The sequence below is a fragment of the Panthera pardus genome, unplaced genomic scaffold (genome assembly GCF_024362965.1).
Source record: "Panthera pardus isolate Hobbes unplaced genomic scaffold, ASM2436296v1 HiC_scaffold_15, whole genome shotgun sequence".
NCBI classification, from domain to species: Eukaryota; Metazoa; Chordata; class Mammalia; order Carnivora; family Felidae; genus Panthera; species Panthera pardus.
Genome location: NW_026526710.1, coordinates 8,746,690 through 8,764,047, shown reverse-complemented (window position 1 = coordinate 8,764,047; position 17,358 = coordinate 8,746,690). Strand labels below are relative to the sequence as shown.

General features: G+C 52.5%; 1 protein-coding gene across 2 annotated transcripts in view; it reads left to right on the top strand.

Moving 5' to 3' along the window:
- Nucleotides 1-15,674, top strand: part of NOS1 (nitric oxide synthase 1) — an 85,189-nt gene extending 69,515 nt beyond the window's left edge. For both annotated transcript variants that reach the window (XM_019467332.2, XM_019467330.2), the window contains 9 exons: nt 2,268-2,461; nt 4,138-4,307; nt 6,847-7,057; nt 7,759-7,846; nt 9,895-10,016; nt 11,087-11,235; nt 12,272-12,466; nt 14,105-14,223; nt 15,391-15,674. In XM_019467332.2, coding sequence (XP_019322877.1) covers nt 2,268-2,461; nt 4,138-4,307; nt 6,847-7,057; nt 7,759-7,846; nt 9,895-10,016; nt 11,087-11,235; nt 12,272-12,466; nt 14,105-14,223; nt 15,391-15,406 — 1,264 coding nt within the window. In that variant the 3' untranslated portion in view covers nt 15,407-15,674. The remainder of the gene's footprint in view (nt 1-2,267; nt 2,462-4,137; nt 4,308-6,846; nt 7,058-7,758; nt 7,847-9,894; nt 10,017-11,086; nt 11,236-12,271; nt 12,467-14,104; nt 14,224-15,390) is intronic.
- The last annotated feature ends 1,684 nt before the right edge of the window (nt 15,675-17,358 follow it).

The following is a 17,358-nucleotide window of genomic DNA, read 5'->3' as shown; positions in this document are numbered from 1 at the left end:
TAAATCACAAGCAGTGGATACTCTGGAGGAGGGGATGGTGAGGCTCCAAATGACTGCTACCTTCCCGTCCCTCCCTTTCTCCCCTTCCTCTGTACTTCTCAATGGCCCATATGTGTCCCAAGCTAAAAAAAAAAAAAAAAAAAAGCTTACAAAATCCTATACAATTCTTACAAACCCCTCCCCCCCCCCAACTGAGATTTCAGACAACTGGTCTCCAGGTTAGTGCAACTGGGGAGGGGTTGGGGGGAAATCTGCTGCCCCCACAAAGTCTCAAGGACCAGCCCATCAGGGTGTCCTGGGGCCACGCAGCCATTCAGCGCTGGGCTTAGGAAGTCATGCCTGATCAGAGGCTTGCAGAGTCCCCCGGGGTTAACTTCCCAGCCTGGGGCACAGCCTGGGCCCACCCAGCTAACCTGCCAGCTGCCTCCCCATTCCTGCCCCTTGGCGGCCTGACCACCTTATGTCACATTCAGGAGGACTTGGGAGAAATGACTGTGAACGTGAGCCAGCTCAGCAAGTACGGGTCCTCCGCATTTCTATTTTGTACCGCCCAGAACGGAGGCGAATATACTTCTGAAAGAAATCGTGATGATCTAGGAGAAAGTGGGAATTGATTTGCGGGCCTTTCAAAGGCTTCCTGTGGTTGGCGCGAGAGGCTCCGAAATGAGCAGCCCCACAGCGCCCCCTGCTGGCTCTCAGCCTCTGCTAATTCTGATCGTGGAACTGGCAGGAGGTGATGATGTCTTTGCTCTCCAGGAACCAGAAATCCCTATGAACTTAGAGCAGAATCAGTCGTGCAAGTCCTTATAATTGACAAGATTAGTGTCCCAGGGATAGCAAAATCTGTCCAGGAAAAGAGAATGGGACCCCAGACCCTGACAACACCATTCACAATTTCAGCCATCAATTTCCCCACCAGACTAAGGACGGGGGTGCCTTGCTTCAAGAAAATACTTGCAAAAGTGAATGTGCCAGCACAACTCTTTTTAATAATGGTGGCTATTTGCAGCACAAAAGGCTTCTTGGGTGTGCCAGAGACTCCTTTAAATAGCGAGTCCCATTGATCTATTCAAGTGTTGATTTACATTCTGTGGAGAATGTAGAAACTTCACATTGAATACGAAGGGTCTCTATCAACTGAGAACCAATTAGCAACAAAGAAAAGCAGGTCGAAATGCAGACTCAAAGAGTACGAAGAATCTGATTTTCAAAGTGTGATGGGGCCCCCAAGTTTCCAGGTGGATCTGTACTAAAACTTTGTAAAGGACCAGAATGATCGTAGTCTGTGAATTCATTCTTGAAGCCTTCACTTGGCATACGCCTTCTGCCCTTAAAATTCAAAAACCAATGCAAAAGAGAAGTACCTGACAGATATAAATAAATTTCTCTCTGCGTTTTCTCCTTAGATCTCTCAAACTTATATTGGTGGATTTGCACACAACAAAGACCAATTATGTTTCTCATTTCCATGACAATATGGGGACCCTCCACTTACAGAAGAGGGGTGGAGCTTGGGATTCCCAGGAGAGCCGGCATTACACAGAATGGGGACTCAGCTACCTTGGCTCCAATGGGGTAGTGGTTCCTGGGAGAACCCCAATTAGTACTGAGAACAGAGTCTGTTATGGCGGCTGGTTAACCCTGGGAGTCTGAGGTCTCTTCATCTAATAAATATTTCCTGAGTACCAACGATGTGCCACGCACGGTCCTATTTGCCAGGAATAGAGCAGTGGAGAAAACAGATTCCTTGCCGTCTAGAATTTACATTGCCCTGGAGGTCAGGGGCGCAGGCAGGGGGCCAGACCACAAACCACATGACGATGTAAACTCTACTAGAGGGCAGATGGCGGTAAGTGGTTTGGAGAAAGGCAGGTGAAGGAAGATAGAAAAGCAAGGAATCTGAGGACTGAACCCTGAGGTACCCTCATGCCCAGAGTTTGGGGAGACAAGAAGGAGCCGCCAAGGAGAGAAGATCAGGAGAGCCTGGGGTGCTAGAATCCAGGACAAAGGGGTTGAGAAGGAGGAAGTGAGCAGACATGCCCAGTGCGTCTTCCATGACCAAGAGGAGCGCTCGGAACTTTCCATTGGATTTGCAACGCGGAGCTCATGGGTGCCAAAACCTGTGGTGTGGAATGATGGGGGCAGAGGACTTGGGGCCTCACGGAATGGAAGGAGGGGGATTGCAGCCACAGGAAGAGACAAAGGAGCAAGGAGAGGAGGCAGTAGCTGGTGACCTTTATCCACCTGTTCCTCGACTTCCCCTCCAGCCGATCAACGATCTTCGTGCGTCTCCACACCAATGGGAATCAGGAGCTGCAGTACCAGCCTGGGGACCACCTGGGCGTCTTCCCTGGCAACCGCGAGGACCTCGTGAACGCCCTGATGGAGCGGCTGGAAGATGCTCCCCCAGTCAACCAGCTGGTGAAGGTGGAACTTCTCGTGGAGCGGAACACGGCTTTGGGTAACTATGGCCAGGGCCGGGCACCCCACCCGGCTGCTCCCGAGGCTCCTCCCCTTCCCCCGGGGGCTCCAGGGGCAGTGCGTTGGGGGGGGGCGGGGAGAGGAGGAGACCCGTCCTTCTTCCCCATCACCACGCCAGGTGGCAGAATGGGTCTCTGTCACCTCCAGTTTATGAGACTGAAAACTCCTCCCGGGCTCATGGCTGAACAACCTTGGCCCAACTGGCTGAGCCCGCGTCCATGGACCAGCGTCCATGATACCAGGGCATCCATAGCTCATCCCTGGGGGCAGGGGCTTCTGCCTGCCTTCATCACCACCGCCTCACTGCCCACCGAATAAGTAGCAGCTGAGTACCCCTCCCTCCTCTTAAAATGAAAAGGCACTATATGCAGCTCGATGGCCCACTAGAGGTTGAACCACGTTTCTGGCCTCGTTAGATCAGGTTCCGGTCATTTCGGTGACCATCCTTGACATTCCTGTTGAAGAACTTTCAAAGGCAAATGGGTCTCGGTGCTTCAGCTCAGTAGGCGCAGGTAAGCCTAGGGCTCAGGTATGAGGAACCACAGTGACCTTACGTGACAGCCCCTGATTTGGTGACATATCAGCTTTCCGAAGGAGTTAGGGTGTACCGTCAGAGCAGAATGTGGAAATAGTATGTGGTCAGAGCCCTGCTGAAAAGCCCACCGAAAGATACCACTTTGGGGGCGCCTGGGTGGCTCAGTCAATTAAGTGTCCAACTCCTGATTTCAGCTCAGGTCATGATCTCACGGTTCGTGTTCTGTGCTGACAGTGTGGAGCCTGCTTGGGATTCTCTCTCTCTCTCTCTCTCTCTCCTCCTCCTCCCCCGCTCAAAATAAATAAATAAACATTTTTAAAAAAGAAGAAGAAAGATACCACTTTGGAGAGACAACACTTTATCTTCATAAATCCTACCCAGCCAAGTTCTTCCTTGGTGTTGGACTAGCGCTTTTTTATCTTGGGTTGAACCCCTGATATAAAGTAAAGGCTTGTGTTTAGGGGCTATATCAGGTGCAAATTACACAGACGCCCTACAGTGCAGTAGTCAGAACGAGGTCTGGAGCAGTGCTGCCTGACTTCACACTTATGAGCTGTGTGGCCTCGGGCAAATCCCTTTACTTCTCTGTGCTTCTTCCTTTTTTCTCAGTGGCAACACAGGGATGATGATAATAATAGCACCAATCACCTAGGATTGTTGTAAGGACTAAATGAATTACTGGAGAATAGCACGTGGCCTAGAGAAAGTGCTAGGAAAGTGTTAGGTATGTTTGCAATTTTAAATACTGAAATCCCACTGAGAGGTTTGAGAGGCTGGCACCATGAGAGGGCAGACAGAGCCAAAATAGACCCATAGCTTGTGTTCAGTAGGGGGGCTCACTGCATAGAATGCCACGGGACTGTCTCATGCTATTTTAATAATGGTTTATTCTTTTTATTTTTGAACTGGTTTGCTCAGTTGATTTTGCATATGCGCCTTGCATAGATGAGGTGATCGCGTGGTCCCCAGAACCCTGGGTGTAGATGTGGAACATGGAAGGTGGCAAGCCAAGGCTCACCGGCCCCGTCCTCTGTCCCAGAAGCAAATCTGGCCTTCCTGGCCTGGACCTAAGCCCTCGGAGCTCAGACTCTCCTTCCCCCGTCCACCCCTCACCTCCATAGGCGTCATCAGTAACTGGACAGATGAGCACCGCCTCCCGCCCTGCACCATCTTCCAGGCCTTCAAGTACTACCTGGACATCACCACGCCGCCCACGCCACTGCAGCTGCAGCAGTTTGCGTCCCTGGCCACCAGCGAGAAAGAGAAGCAGCGACTCTTGGTCCTCAGCAAGGTGGGTCCCTGGCCTTGTACAACCCCCAAGGGCACCTTTCACCTCCTAGTTGGTGGAGACTTATAGAACTATAACCACAGCTGTCCAGCAGGTGGCAGGGTTGAGCAAGAGTTGCCAATTTTTGTTGGCAGGCGGCCGCCATATTGGCTAGTCCTGACCATCTCCCTTCATTCTAACTAAGGTCTGACAGAACGAGGGTAACTCTTTTGAATCTCAGAGTTCTCTGGCCGAGTAGAAATTGCTGTGCTAACTCTTGTTCCTCCTTCCTTCGCAACTCTTGAGCTTCCATGAGTTCTATCTGAGCCCGTACTTAGAGGAGGAAAAGAAATAGAGAATCCCACTTGCCCTGTTTTAGAGAGAGGCCTTTCCCAAAGCAGAGGACTTATTGGTAGGACTGCAAGATATAGGAGCCCCTCTGATGGTAAAATGAATCAAACAAACACTTCTATCACCCTTGGTTTGAAGCCTAGGGCTTCCCTGCCCCAAGCTGCTGCAAAACCTGGCTCAGTAGAATCCTACCCAGGGGGGCCACCCAGACTTCTCCCAGTGGGGGCTCCTCTCCACTAAGCAACGTTGGTTTAGCGTTCTTCTGCTGTCCAGGAGAGGGCACTGAATGATGAGCAGAGAGGAAGAGGCTAATTCAAAGAATGCACATTACAGTCGACCCTTGAACAACACCGGGGTTAAGGGTGCTAACCACCCCCCATGTAGTAGAAATCCGCATATAACTTTTGACTCCCCCAGAATTGCCACAAATATAGCCTACGGTTGACTGGAAGCTTTATCAGGAAGATAAACGGTCGATTAACACACATTTTGTATGTTATATGTAGTATATACCGTATTCTTATAATAAAGTAAGTTAGAGAAACGAAAATGTGTTTGAGGGACCCGTGTTGTTTGAGGATCACCTGTATTTAGAAGTGAGAAAAGTAACACCAAAAGGAACATTTATAGAGAGTTGTAAGGGGTTAACTCTGGAAAGTTGGAAACAGATTGGAGAAGTCAGAGCATTAATTTTCATCATAAGCTTTGCAGAATTGTTTCACTTTTTACGCTGTGTACATGCATGACTTTAATTTAAAGGTGTAATTAATGAGTCAGGGGCTGCTATGAAGAGGGACCAGAGATCAGCACTGTTCGGACGGGATGATTTCAAGTAGAATTTGATAAACTGTATGTCTTAGCCCGTTTCTTCCAAAGAGCGCAAACTCTAAGGTGGGATTAAATGAGTGAGGATTTTGAATAAGGGAAACACCTGTGTGAGAGAAAAATGGCAAAGACTCAGGTAAGGCTGGGAGAACCATCAGACCTCTAGCAAGTCTGACCCCAAGTGAAGGAGAGGGAAGGAAGTTTGAATGGAAGCATCTAGAACGGCAGCTGCAGCCTTCGGAAGGACCAGCACCGGTGACCCGTGTCTGTTTCTAGTGGGTGTCCGTTTCAGACAGAAGTTCCTGAGGCTCTTGGCTAATTGCACCCTTGTAAGCTAGAGATCAGTGAGACTGGAGGTCTGGGGGGGTGGCGCGTCCTTAAGGGTGCCATACCCTATCAGTAGAGCAAGGGTCGCCTTTAGGAACATGGGGGAAAGCTTTGTTATACGATGCACTTATAATAGACTTTATTCCTCAAAGTCTGAGCATCATGTAAGCAATAAGGGAATGCCCAGGGCAGCTTCTGAGATGTAGGAAAAATAACTCCAGAGCCCCAGAGGGGCTGTGCTGTCCACATGCCCCTGAACATGGTCCTCCACACCCTAACCTATTCCTTTGGGGCTGTCATTCACCATCTTAAACTTGACCTATGCTCTCTGCAGATGCATCGTCTCCAGCCCTGCAAACTCACAGATCACAGGTCTGAGTTCTGTATCAACGAGTCACAACTCCTTCCATTTCCAGGTCCTTCTCTCTTGACCTTTACATATGGCAGGACCTGTAATAGTTGGGAGCGCAGATTCTGGGGCCACACGGCCTAAAGTGGGTGTCAGCAACCTTTTCCCATAGACAGCCAGGTAGGAAGTATGTTAGGCTCACGGTGCCTAAGGTCTCTATCGCAACCCCGTAAACTCTCCTGTTATAGCCCAAAAGCATAGACAGCACCTAAGTGGGTGGGCGTGGCCAGGGTCCAATCAGACCTCATTTGTGGGTGCAGAAATTTGAAATTCATATCACATTCTCGTGTCGTGAAATAGTATTCTTTTGATTTCATCCCCAGCTCCCATCCGTTCAAACACGTAAAAACAACTCTCAGCTCCTAGGCTCCTACGAAACAGGTGGTTAAGCCACATTTCCCTGTCGGGCTGAAGTCTGCCACCCCCCACCTGGATTCAAAACCCAGAATCACTGCCTTAAAGCCAAAGGGCGTCCATATTTGTCCGTTGCCTCATACGGTCGTAAGAATTAAAAGCTGGCACGGGGTAATTACTGCATAAATGTTAGCCATCATTTATGATGGCTCATTAGCTTCCCTGGACATCCTGGTGCCCTCGTTGGAAGTGTGTACCGGGGCGGGTGCGAGTCCTGTGTCCCTCTCCTTGGCACAGGGCTTGCAGGAGTACGAGGAATGGAAATGGGGCAAGAACCCCACCATCGTGGAGGTGCTGGAAGAGTTCCCGTCCATCCAGATGCCCACCACCCTGCTCCTGACCCAGCTGTCCCTGCTGCAGCCTCGATACTATTCAATCAGTTCTTCCCCAGACATGTACCCTGACGAGGTGCACCTCACCGTGGCCGTTGTCTCCTACCACACCCGAGGTGGGCAAGGGCACTGGGAGAGCCTCCGGGTCTGCGTTTGCCCCCAGGGGCCTCTGCAGGTCTGCCAAATCCCAAGTCCCCAGGGAGGAGACCCATCCCCAAGGCCAGGAGCTGGGAAAGGGGCAGGGCAGGTGGATCGTCCCTTCAGGCAGAGCCAACCCGGTGCAGAATCAGGAAGCGAGAAGGATGTGCGCTTGAAATTCTTCTCTACTCCCCAAGCCTGAGAGCCCTTTTACTGTCATCTCCTCATCGCCCCCCCCCCACCAAGGCAGCGACTCAAACAAGCCACCCCACCCATCCCTCGGGGTGGGGAGCTCCCTGCTGCGTGATGTCCAGCTGGTTGTAGGTCAGTCAGATACCCGAGCGTTTTCCTCCTGTATTTTCCCTCCTTGATAAAGCAGTTAAAATGCACAGTGCCTGGGGAAGCTCTGAGACCGGCATCCTGGAAGGTCACCCAGAGCACACTGACCGTGACCTCAGTCAGTGGCAGGATCTGAATCCGACCCACCCTTACCCACAGGAACCCTGGGCGGTTTCACAGCCGTGAGCTCACCCCAACCATACCATATCCAGACAAGGAATTCCAAGGCACAGACTTGGCATGGGGCTCTGGGCCTTCTGCTCTGGAGGGAGCGGGGAAGCCGGGGACGGGGAACCCTGGGGACAGGAGGCGCGCCAGACCGCCTTGGTTCCTCTGCTAGATGGAGAAGGACCAATTCACCACGGCGTGTGCTCCTCCTGGCTCAACCGGATACCGGCTGACGAAGTGGTCCCCTGTTTCGTGAGAGGGTGAGTGGCAACTGAAAAGGAATGACCGTTGTCCCAAATCTGCATATGGATGTCCTGAGGTGGGGTAGGTGGACCAGCCCCGCGGGTTCTAGAGAAATGGCTGAGTCAGACAGAATGGAGATCAGCAAACACTCCGAATCACTCCAAGTTGTTAAGTCAGTGGGATCATGGGAGGGCGACGCAGCAGAAACTGGGCAAGCCCTCCAGTTCAAGTCAGGTCAAGGTAACAAATATGTATCAAGTGCATGGACTGGGCTGGATGCTGGGGCTGCAGGAAACGGCCGGGCAAACGCAATATCCGCTTTCCTGGAATCGGCAACCTTGTGGAAATTCTATCTGATGTCTCCCGGCCACCCTATCCGTTTCCCACTTTCTTGGAGATGGGGAAGATCCAAGCCATCCCCCCACCCCCACCCTGCATCGATCAGAGCTGTTCCTCCCAAACTCACTTTGATTATTTTTTTTTATTTTTTAACGTTTATTTATTTTTGAGAGAGAGAGAGAGAGCGAGAGAGAGAGAGACAGAGCACGAGTTGGGGAGGGGCAGAGAGAGAGAGAGGGAGACACAGAATCCGAAGCAGCTCCAGGCTCCGAGCTGTCAGCACAGAGCCCGACGCGGGGTTCGTACCCAAAACCGCGAGATCACGACCTTAGCCGGAGCCGGACGCTTAACCGACTGAGCCACCCAGGTGCCCCCAAACTCACTTTAAAAGGGCATTCCTGCCTACGGTGAACAGTGCTATACTGTGCACTTAAAACTTTTGTTAAGAGGGTACGATTCATCGGGGCGCCTGGGTGGCGCAGTCGGTTAAGCGTCCGACTTCAGCCAGGTCACGATCTCGCGGTCCGTGAGTTCGAGCCCCGCGTCAGGCTCTGGGCTGATGGCTCGGAGCCTGGAGCCTGTTTCCGATTCTGTGTCTCCCTCTCTCTCTGCCCCTCCCCCGTTCATGCTCTGTCTCTCTCTGTCCCAAAAATAAATAAAAAACGTTGAAAAAAAAATTAAAAAAAAAAAAAAGAGGGTACGATTCATTGAAGTGTTCCTACCACAATCAAATAAAAAATACAACTTAAAAAAGTTTTCACAATAAAGGATATACCTGAGCCCACGCTAGGTTCCTGCTTTGGCACCCAGAAATTTCTCTACCTGAGCAGTGGTCTCGACCAGTGACTTTTCTCAGCTGCTGGGAGTAGAGTGTTCATGGGATGGTCCATATGCCATCAGCGTGAGAACCCCCCCGTGGTGCTTCAAAAATATAGTATCCTGAGCCCAGACTTGCTGCATTGCCCAAAATTCGGCACTTTAAACACCCTCCCCCACCCGTGGTTCTTTTATACACGGCAGTCTGCTCCCTGATCTTGGGAGATCTCACGGGTGGTTAAATCGCCAGTTCTCGGGGTGCCTGGGTGGCTCAGTTGGTTAAGCGGACGACTTCGGCTCGGGTCATGATCTCACAGTCCATGAGTTCGAGCCCTGCGTCAGAGCCTGGAGCCTGTTTCAGATTCTGTGTTTCCCTCTCTCTGACCCTCCCCCGTTCATGCTCTGTCTCTCTCTGTCTCAAAAACAAATAAACGTTAAAAAAAAAATAAAAAAAAAAAACCCACTGGTTCTCAGAGCAGGGGATTCTCCCCTGCCCAGAGCACATTTGGCAAATTATGTGGACACTCTTGCTTGTCACAGATAGAGGGTGCTCCTGGCATCTAGTAGGTACAGGTTCAGGGGGTGCTGCTCAATATCGCACGGGGCACCCCGCCCCCTCGCAGCAGAGAAGTGTGTAGCCCCAAATGTCAGGAGTGCTGAGGTTGGGAAACCCTGAGTTAAATCGATCCCACTGCCCTTTGCGGCTTAGCCCAGCAACGAGGAAAATTGGGAATTGGAGTCGTAGCCAGACTACCTCCTGTTTGGGGGATTCCCCAAATCTCTGGGACCCCCCCCCACTCTGATCAGACCCCACATGAAGAGTGCGATCCCACTGAGTTACCAAAACGGTCAGGCATCCTTGATCAGACTTGGGCTCAGCCAGCCTTCTGATTCTCTCTTTCTTGCCCAGAGCACCCAGCTTCCACCTGCCCCGAAATCCCCAAGTGCCCTGTATCCTCATTGGCCCAGGCACTGGCATTGCCCCTTTCCGAAGCTTCTGGCAGCAGCGACAATTTGATATCCAGCACAAAGGTGGGTCAGAGTTCAGCAGCCGTGGGGTTTCCACCCCGCCTGGACCCGGGGACACCTGCCTGTGTCCCAGCCACCCAGACGAATGATGGCATTACCTCTCTGTTGCATCACTGCCTGGGGAAGGGCGGGGGGGGGGGGGTCATAGTACTGACCGGACCCATAGGTGAGGTCCACGGTTGTACTCCAAAGGACACATCCAAACAACTCTCCCAACCCAGTTCATCCTCGGGCCTGAAATTCCATCCCCAGAGGACATTTCTTTGACCGTTAAGATAGGACCCATCTGAAATGTCACGCAGACCTGGAAGAATAAACCTTAAGCCTTCTCAAATGCATGTGTGGGTGTGGGATCGTCCCAAAGGTGGTCACTCGAGGGCAAGCCTTGCTGTGTGAGAGACACAACACATCAGCTTTGGGAGGAGAGAGAGCAAGAAACCCACAGGGGCAGTATGCGTTAAACGGGGATTTATTGAGCGTGTGAGAAATGCCAAACGCTGTTGTGGGTGCCACAGGCACAACGATGAGCAAGACAGAAAAACAAGTTAAAATAATATTAATAATAATAATAATAAGCTTCCGTCCTAGACCAGTCATTCTGGTTGGAATAGCTCATACTGATAAAGGATTCGCCACATGCTGGGCTCCCCTGTTTTACTTCTCAGTCACCCTGGAAGATAGATGCTATTTTTATTCCATTTGCACGTGGGGAAATACACACCTAGAACATTAAGTAAGCTGCCCACCATCACACCGAGCTGGGATTTGAACCCAGGTAGTATGGCTCCACAGTCTACGCCTCTAGCACTACCCAATTGGGGGGGGGGGGGGTGCTAAATAGCCAGGGGGTGCGGGCAGAAGGAAGGATTGAGACCCTGAGCACACCGTACCTGCTTCCCTCAGTGTGTGCATGTGCGTGTGTGTGTATGTACCCCAGCCTGTCCCCGTGCTTGTGTGCCTGTATCCGCAAGGTACACACCAAGGCTTTCAGCACCCCACCCCTGGCATCACCACCCACAGCCCCAGCTCAGGCCTCAGAGCTGTCAGTGACACGAGATCTTCCCGGTCCCCAGGAATGAGCCCCTGCCCCATGGTCCTGGTGTTTGGGTGCCGGCAATCCAAGATAGACCACATCTACAGGGAGGAAACTCTACAGGCCAAAAACAAGGGGGTCTTCAGAGAACTCTACACGGCCTACTCGCGGGAGCCAGACAAACCAAAGGTAACATTCGGCCCGTTCACAGTCCCCACACCCCAGCCCAACACCTGCAGACACCCCCACCTTTCCCGAATTCTCCTGCGGAACATTGCTCTGTACTTCAGGAAGCAGGAGCACAAAAATACCGATTCAAAATATTTAACAGCCCATATCCTCTGATGCCACTTCTATGAAATATCCGGAACAGCCAAATCCATAGAAACAGAGAGCAGATTTGTTGGTTACCAGGAGTTGCGGGGACGGGGGGCTGACTGCCGATGGGCACAGAGTTTCCTTGGGGGGTCATGAATAAGTTCTAGAACTAGACAGAGTGCTGGTGGCCCAAGATTGTGGTATATGAAACGCCACTGAATTGTCCACTTTAAGAGGGTTAAGCGGTTCATTATATGTGGTGTGTATTTTACCAGAATAAAAAAAATATTTAAAAATATGAATAATAAAAAACCAAAAAACACATTTAACAGTCCATTAGAGGCACTACCCGTCAGAATGGTCACAGGTCACCGGACTGGAGCACGCTCCTGCTGGGTCTTAGGGAGACCCAGGGGGCGGTCCCCGGAAACGGCCCAGGGCAGCTGGGGTGGGGTGGGCACTCAGAGGGTCCGGGCAGCGGCTGTTTGACAACCGGTGTGCTGGGTTTGTGCGGGTGTGAACTGAGAGCCCCTCGCCCCTCCCGCCTCTTGCTGTCTGGCCTGGGGCCTCCCTGGGACCCCAGCCCAGGATGCCCGCAGGCGCGAAACCCGCACCTCGCAGAGAACAGGCGTTCCCAGCCCGTGGGTGACCGCTGGCCGTTGCAGAGGGGAGCAGGTAGATAGTGCCCTGCTCTGTGCTGCTCCAGGGGGTGGCGCTGGGGTGTGTCCTCCCCCCTAGAGGGTCCTTAGCACAGCTGAGCCCCGTTCGCACACCCTTGGCTTGGCTTTCGCTGTCTTACTCACTCCTCCCAGTCCCCTGGGGTCACGGGTGTCGGGCTCCGCTCCCCTGGGGGAATGAGCTGCACCAGACCCCAGCTCCTCCCCATGGCTCTTCCTGCTCCCCGCAGAAGTACGTTCAGGACATCCTGCAGGAGCACTTGGCAGAACCTGTGTACCGAGCCCTGAAGGAGCAAGGGGGCCACATTTACGTCTGCGGGGACGTCACCATGGCCGCCGATGTCCTCAAAGCCATCCAGCGCATCATGACCCAGCAAGGGAAACTCTCAGCTGAGGATGCCGGCGTGTTCATCAGCAGGCTGAGGGTGAGTGACAGGCCGGCTTCTTGGATCCCTTTTCTGGCATCCAGTTCCCGTCTCCTCTTCCTCACCCCGCCTGTCTCAGTGATCGGGGGAGCCTTGATGACATCCTCGGCTGCTCCATTTTCCCATGTGTGGCTCAAGGTAGAGGATACTGGTGGCCCCAGACCATAGTTGAGAGAGAAGGAAGGGTGACTGGGCGCTGGGTCAGTGCAGGTGCAGGTATTAAATAGGGATGGCGGCAGTGCTGTGTGAAAATAATAAGTGAGTGGGCTGCTGGGTGGCTAGATAGAAACCGTCCACACCCAACTTTTCCTGCCCCCAGAACCACGCTGCAGCACTGCCCTGCGTGGTGGTGCAGGTTGAACACTGCACAAAAAAAAGTTTGTCTAAGGCCAGCCACCCTATGTTTGCACAGAGCCATGTACCTTGGCACGGAACTGTGTCTACCCCAGAAAGAGGGGTACTTTCACTTAATTTGCACAGAGGCTAGAAGCAGCCCAGCAAGCAGAGTCCTGATTGAGTGACCAGCTGCCCCAAATAGGAAGAACCGAGTCCCATGCCTCCACAAAGCTCCAGAGATGATCCCATCCTTCCCCCTTCTTCCCTAAATGAGCATTAAACATTTTTTTGCACAAGAAGTCTTGCCCTAAATCTAATGCTAAACCCCAGGTGGTTAAAAAAAGAAGAAGAAGAAGGAGAAGAAGAAGAAGAAAAAGAAAAGAACTTTCTGGTAGAAATGCCACAGATCCAAGGGGAGCGGCAGAGAGCTCCTATCGCTCAATCTCTTTGGTATGAGCCTTGGAGACACTGTCATAGATTCCCGGACCTCTGCAAAATAAGGTTCAAAGACTACCCCAACTAAAGGTGAACCCATTCTACAAATGTGCAACTTCCTTCAGGACCGAAGGGTGCCAGAACTGAACTCTGTGCCTCGTTGTGCTTCACTGTGATTCCGCGTTGTTCCCCCAACCAGTGCCCTGCCTCAGCAGTGGGGCACACTTTCCCCTTGTTGAATCCTCAAGGACACGGCCCTGGGAGGATGTTCTTGCTGCCTGCCCCTCAGTTTGCTGAAGGAGCTCCCACATTCTCCAAAAACTCTTAGACGCCAGAAATCCGTCATCACTTGTGCTGTTTCTTGAATCCCCAGAGGAGATTCCTCTTTTTTGGTTGTTTATTTCTGCGCAAAGATGCCCGTCTTTGGATAAACTCATGTGTGCCCGCCAAGTCTCCACTCTGGTGGCTGTGCAGTGTTCCCTGAGTGCTAAACGGGCACTTTTCTTTTCTCCCATCTCTGCTGGCTTCTTCGGGCTGTGATGCCTTTTACACTCCACCCAGCCATGCCCAGAGCTGAACTTTGCAGGAACAGGAGGAGGGAGAGAAGGGGAGCGAGGTTTCCCTTTGACCTCCTCACTCCCTCTGCCCTCAGAATCAGCAGCTCTCTTTCTGGATGCAAAGCGAAATGTTCTTTGCGCCCTGGGCTGGAGAGACCGCTTGTGAAACGCAGCCCTGGAGGCCAGAGATCCTCCAGGGGGCGCTGGGTTACACCTTGTTTCTTTAGGAACCACTTCTTTCCAGGGTGTCAGCATTGTCTGTCCCTTTCCCGCCTTTGGCTGGCATTTGAGGGCTGTTTCTGTCCCCCAGGATGACAACCGGTACCATGAGGATATTTTCGGGGTCACCCTGCGAACATATGAAGTGACCAACCGCCTTAGATCTGAATCCATTGCCTTCATTGAGGAGAGCAAAAAAGACACTGATGAGTAAGCAGCCTCCATCCTGTGGGCAAGGGGCGGGCAGGGGTGTCAGGCTTCGTTTCACGCTGGCTTTCCCACAATGTGGGGGGGGAGGGGAGAGGGAGGAGGGCAAATGCACATTCTCAGGCCCCCCCACACCTGCTGACTCTGAAACTCTGGAGCGAGAACCTCGGTTTGTGTTTTAGAAAGCCCTCAGGGGATTCTGAGGCCCCCCCCATGTGTGGGAACCCGGGCTTTGGGTGCCCAGCGTCTGCCTGGGGCGCCCCCTAGTGGAACAATGGCTCCAGCCTCTGGGAAGGCGTGTTGTAGCCACTGCTCCCGCCCCCCAAGTCGCTCAGAACATTCTCATCCACACAAATCCCAACTGGTGTTATTATGACAAGTTTACCGGCCTTCTGGAAGTTGCTGGGAACAGTCAGAGGCGTCGCGAGACTGGATTGAGTCTCAGGATTTCAACCTTATCTGAAGGCCTTGACCTTTGAACTGCGACTGCAAGGTCGCTCACCCTATTCCCGCCACAGAGAACTTCCAGACCACCACCGGATGCCCCTTGTGTTGAATTAAGTGGGAATTCGGCTGTCTCGTTTTTGGTAGCAGAGGGAAGACACCCCGTTTCTTTTTTCCTTAAGTTTGTCTATTCTGACAGAGAGAGAGAGAGAGCGCCCACGCGCATGTGAGTGGGGGAGGTACAGAGAGAAAGAGGGAGAGAGAGAATCCCGAGCAGGCCCCACGCCACCAGTGCAGAGAGCCCAATGCGGGGCTTGAACTCACAAACCTCAAGATCATGACCTGAGCGGAACTCAGATGCCACCCAGGCGCCCCAAGACGCCCCATTTCTTAAGCAGCCTCCTTTCTCCCCTCTTAGGATGACATATTTCGTGTCCAGTAGGCCCACACTTGATTGCCTTTCAGATTACAACCCCTCTGGCTGTCAGAAAGCCCCTTTCATTGTCCCTCTTCCTGGCCCTTTGTGTTGTTCATTCCAGAGGAGCCCCAGCTGGGGGCAAGGAGTGGGGGGTGGGGGGGGGTGGGGGGGGGGTGGGCAGGCTACAGAAGAAACGGCAGAGCTTGGTGCCCTGTGCCCAGAGCTTGGTGGCTTCCCTGGGGCTCTGCAAGGAAACAGAGCAGCTCTGTTCTGTGACACTAACTCCCTCCCTCCCTGTCTTCCTACAGAGTTTTCAGCTCCTAACTGGCTCCTCTTGCCCAGATGGATGGCCGGGGGGCTGTCCCCTGTGCTCCGGCAGGGGCGGCTGCAGGTTTCCTAAGCGTGGACACTGCTGAACCTTCCCTACGGGACCCCACGTGGCCCCCGCTGTCCCTCTCGTCCTGTCACCGTGGTTGTTCCTCTTCTGGGTCCCCACCCCTCGGTGGTTTCCTTGGCCCTCCTGGGTTTTCTCCTTGAGTTTTCCTGCTGCAATGCAATGCCTTTATAATCCACAGTGGCTCTTACAAAACTGTGTCCCCCTCTCTCTCTCTCTTCCTGACAAGGGCAAATCACTGGTGCATGAAATCACTGGAACATGGCCGTCGCTCCTATTAGGGCTTGTTTTCTGGGGTTTCCCCTGGAGAGGCTGCAGGGACTGGTCAGGAGAGTCCCAGCCAGTCCCTCTGCCGCTGAAGCCCCCCCCCATCCTTTTTTTATGATGACGTCCTCGTTGTGTGTGTGTGTGCACGTATGTGACAGGCCTGGGTCCCCGTCATCTGCCCTCTCCCCTGGACAGGCGTGTTGCCAGCAGCCTCTCAGTGCCCCAAACCGTGCCCTGGCCTTGTATTGGTTCCTCACGTGTCCATAACTTAAGATCTGTGCTCCGTGTTCCTGAAATTCTTATCCCTGAAGCACCTTAACGGTCCTGGTTGCAAAGGGCAGGGAGAAGGGAGTGTGACGATTAAGGGGAAATCTCCATCAAAAAGGGGCTCACAGAATTGCATGCATTTAGATCCCAGCACGCACCAGTGAGCGAGCCCTCTCTGGGAAACTAACCCATCTCAAGGATTAAGCAAACCCCCTCCCTGATCCTACCCTGCCCGCCCCAGATAGGATCACCTGATTTGGCCCTCCCCAGATAATCCTACCCGCAAGTCTGGGAAGTAATGTTCCTGTCTTTGCCACCAGGTGACTTGGGGCAAGTCACTTGTCCTCAGTTTCCCCTTGTAATGTGATGAAGCTAAAAAAAAAAAAAAAAGAAGAGTATGAATAGATGAAACTTTAAAGTGGTGGAGACTGGAGAGCATCTCAAGGAAGAGTCTCATCGCCGGGTTTTTTGTTTTGTTTTGTCTTGGGGTGTTTTTTTTTTTTCCTCCAAATGGGGACTTGCCGATCTGCCCTAGGAAGGAAATCACAGAAGCCCGTCCAAAAGGGTAGTTGGAGAGGGAAGCCATAACGAGGCTTCACATAGCTTCTCGTACGAGGACCACGACCCAGGGTGGCCTGCCCCACACGCTCTTGGACTTCTACGAGTGATCCCGTGGTTTCAAGCCTGATAAAATAATTTTGGCACATTAACGAACTTTGACTCCAATCAAAAATGGCCAGCAGTCTTGAGTGCGAGGGGCCTGCCCTGGGTCCCCAGGGCTGGAAGGGGAGCCTTCAGACAGTGGGTGCTTCTGTTTGATTGTGTTCTAGCATACAGAGAGACAGCTTCACCTTTCTGTAGGGCACAGTGGGCATTTCCTGATGCTCCGCTTGGGGGGCCTGCCAAAGAGAAAGTGCCCCGACCCTCTCTAGAAGGGACTTAGGACAGGGGGCGCCAAAGAGGCGTCCCCAGGAGGGGACAACCTCGGAGATTCTTAAAGGCAAAGGGCAAACTAGACCTCGCCTTTCTCTGCCTGTCATTCAAGGAGGAATTCATCAGCGCTTCCCTCTCCAGACCAAGCTCTGCGCGTGCTTCCCCGTCCCCAAATAAGTACTTGTGTGAAGTTCCTCTGTGCATCTTCTTTGTATAGCCCTGCCTTTCTAGTAGCAGGCAGGCAGCGGGAAACATCATCTCATTGTGTCAGGGAGTCCGAAGCAGCGATTATAGAACGGGGATGCATCTTTCGTCCCCAAAAAGGAGTTTTGTTTTTAGAGTAAACGCCTTTCAACTCCCAACACAAGCTGCTTCATGATGCCCGGGGAGAAGACTGGGGATTGGTCTGATGTGT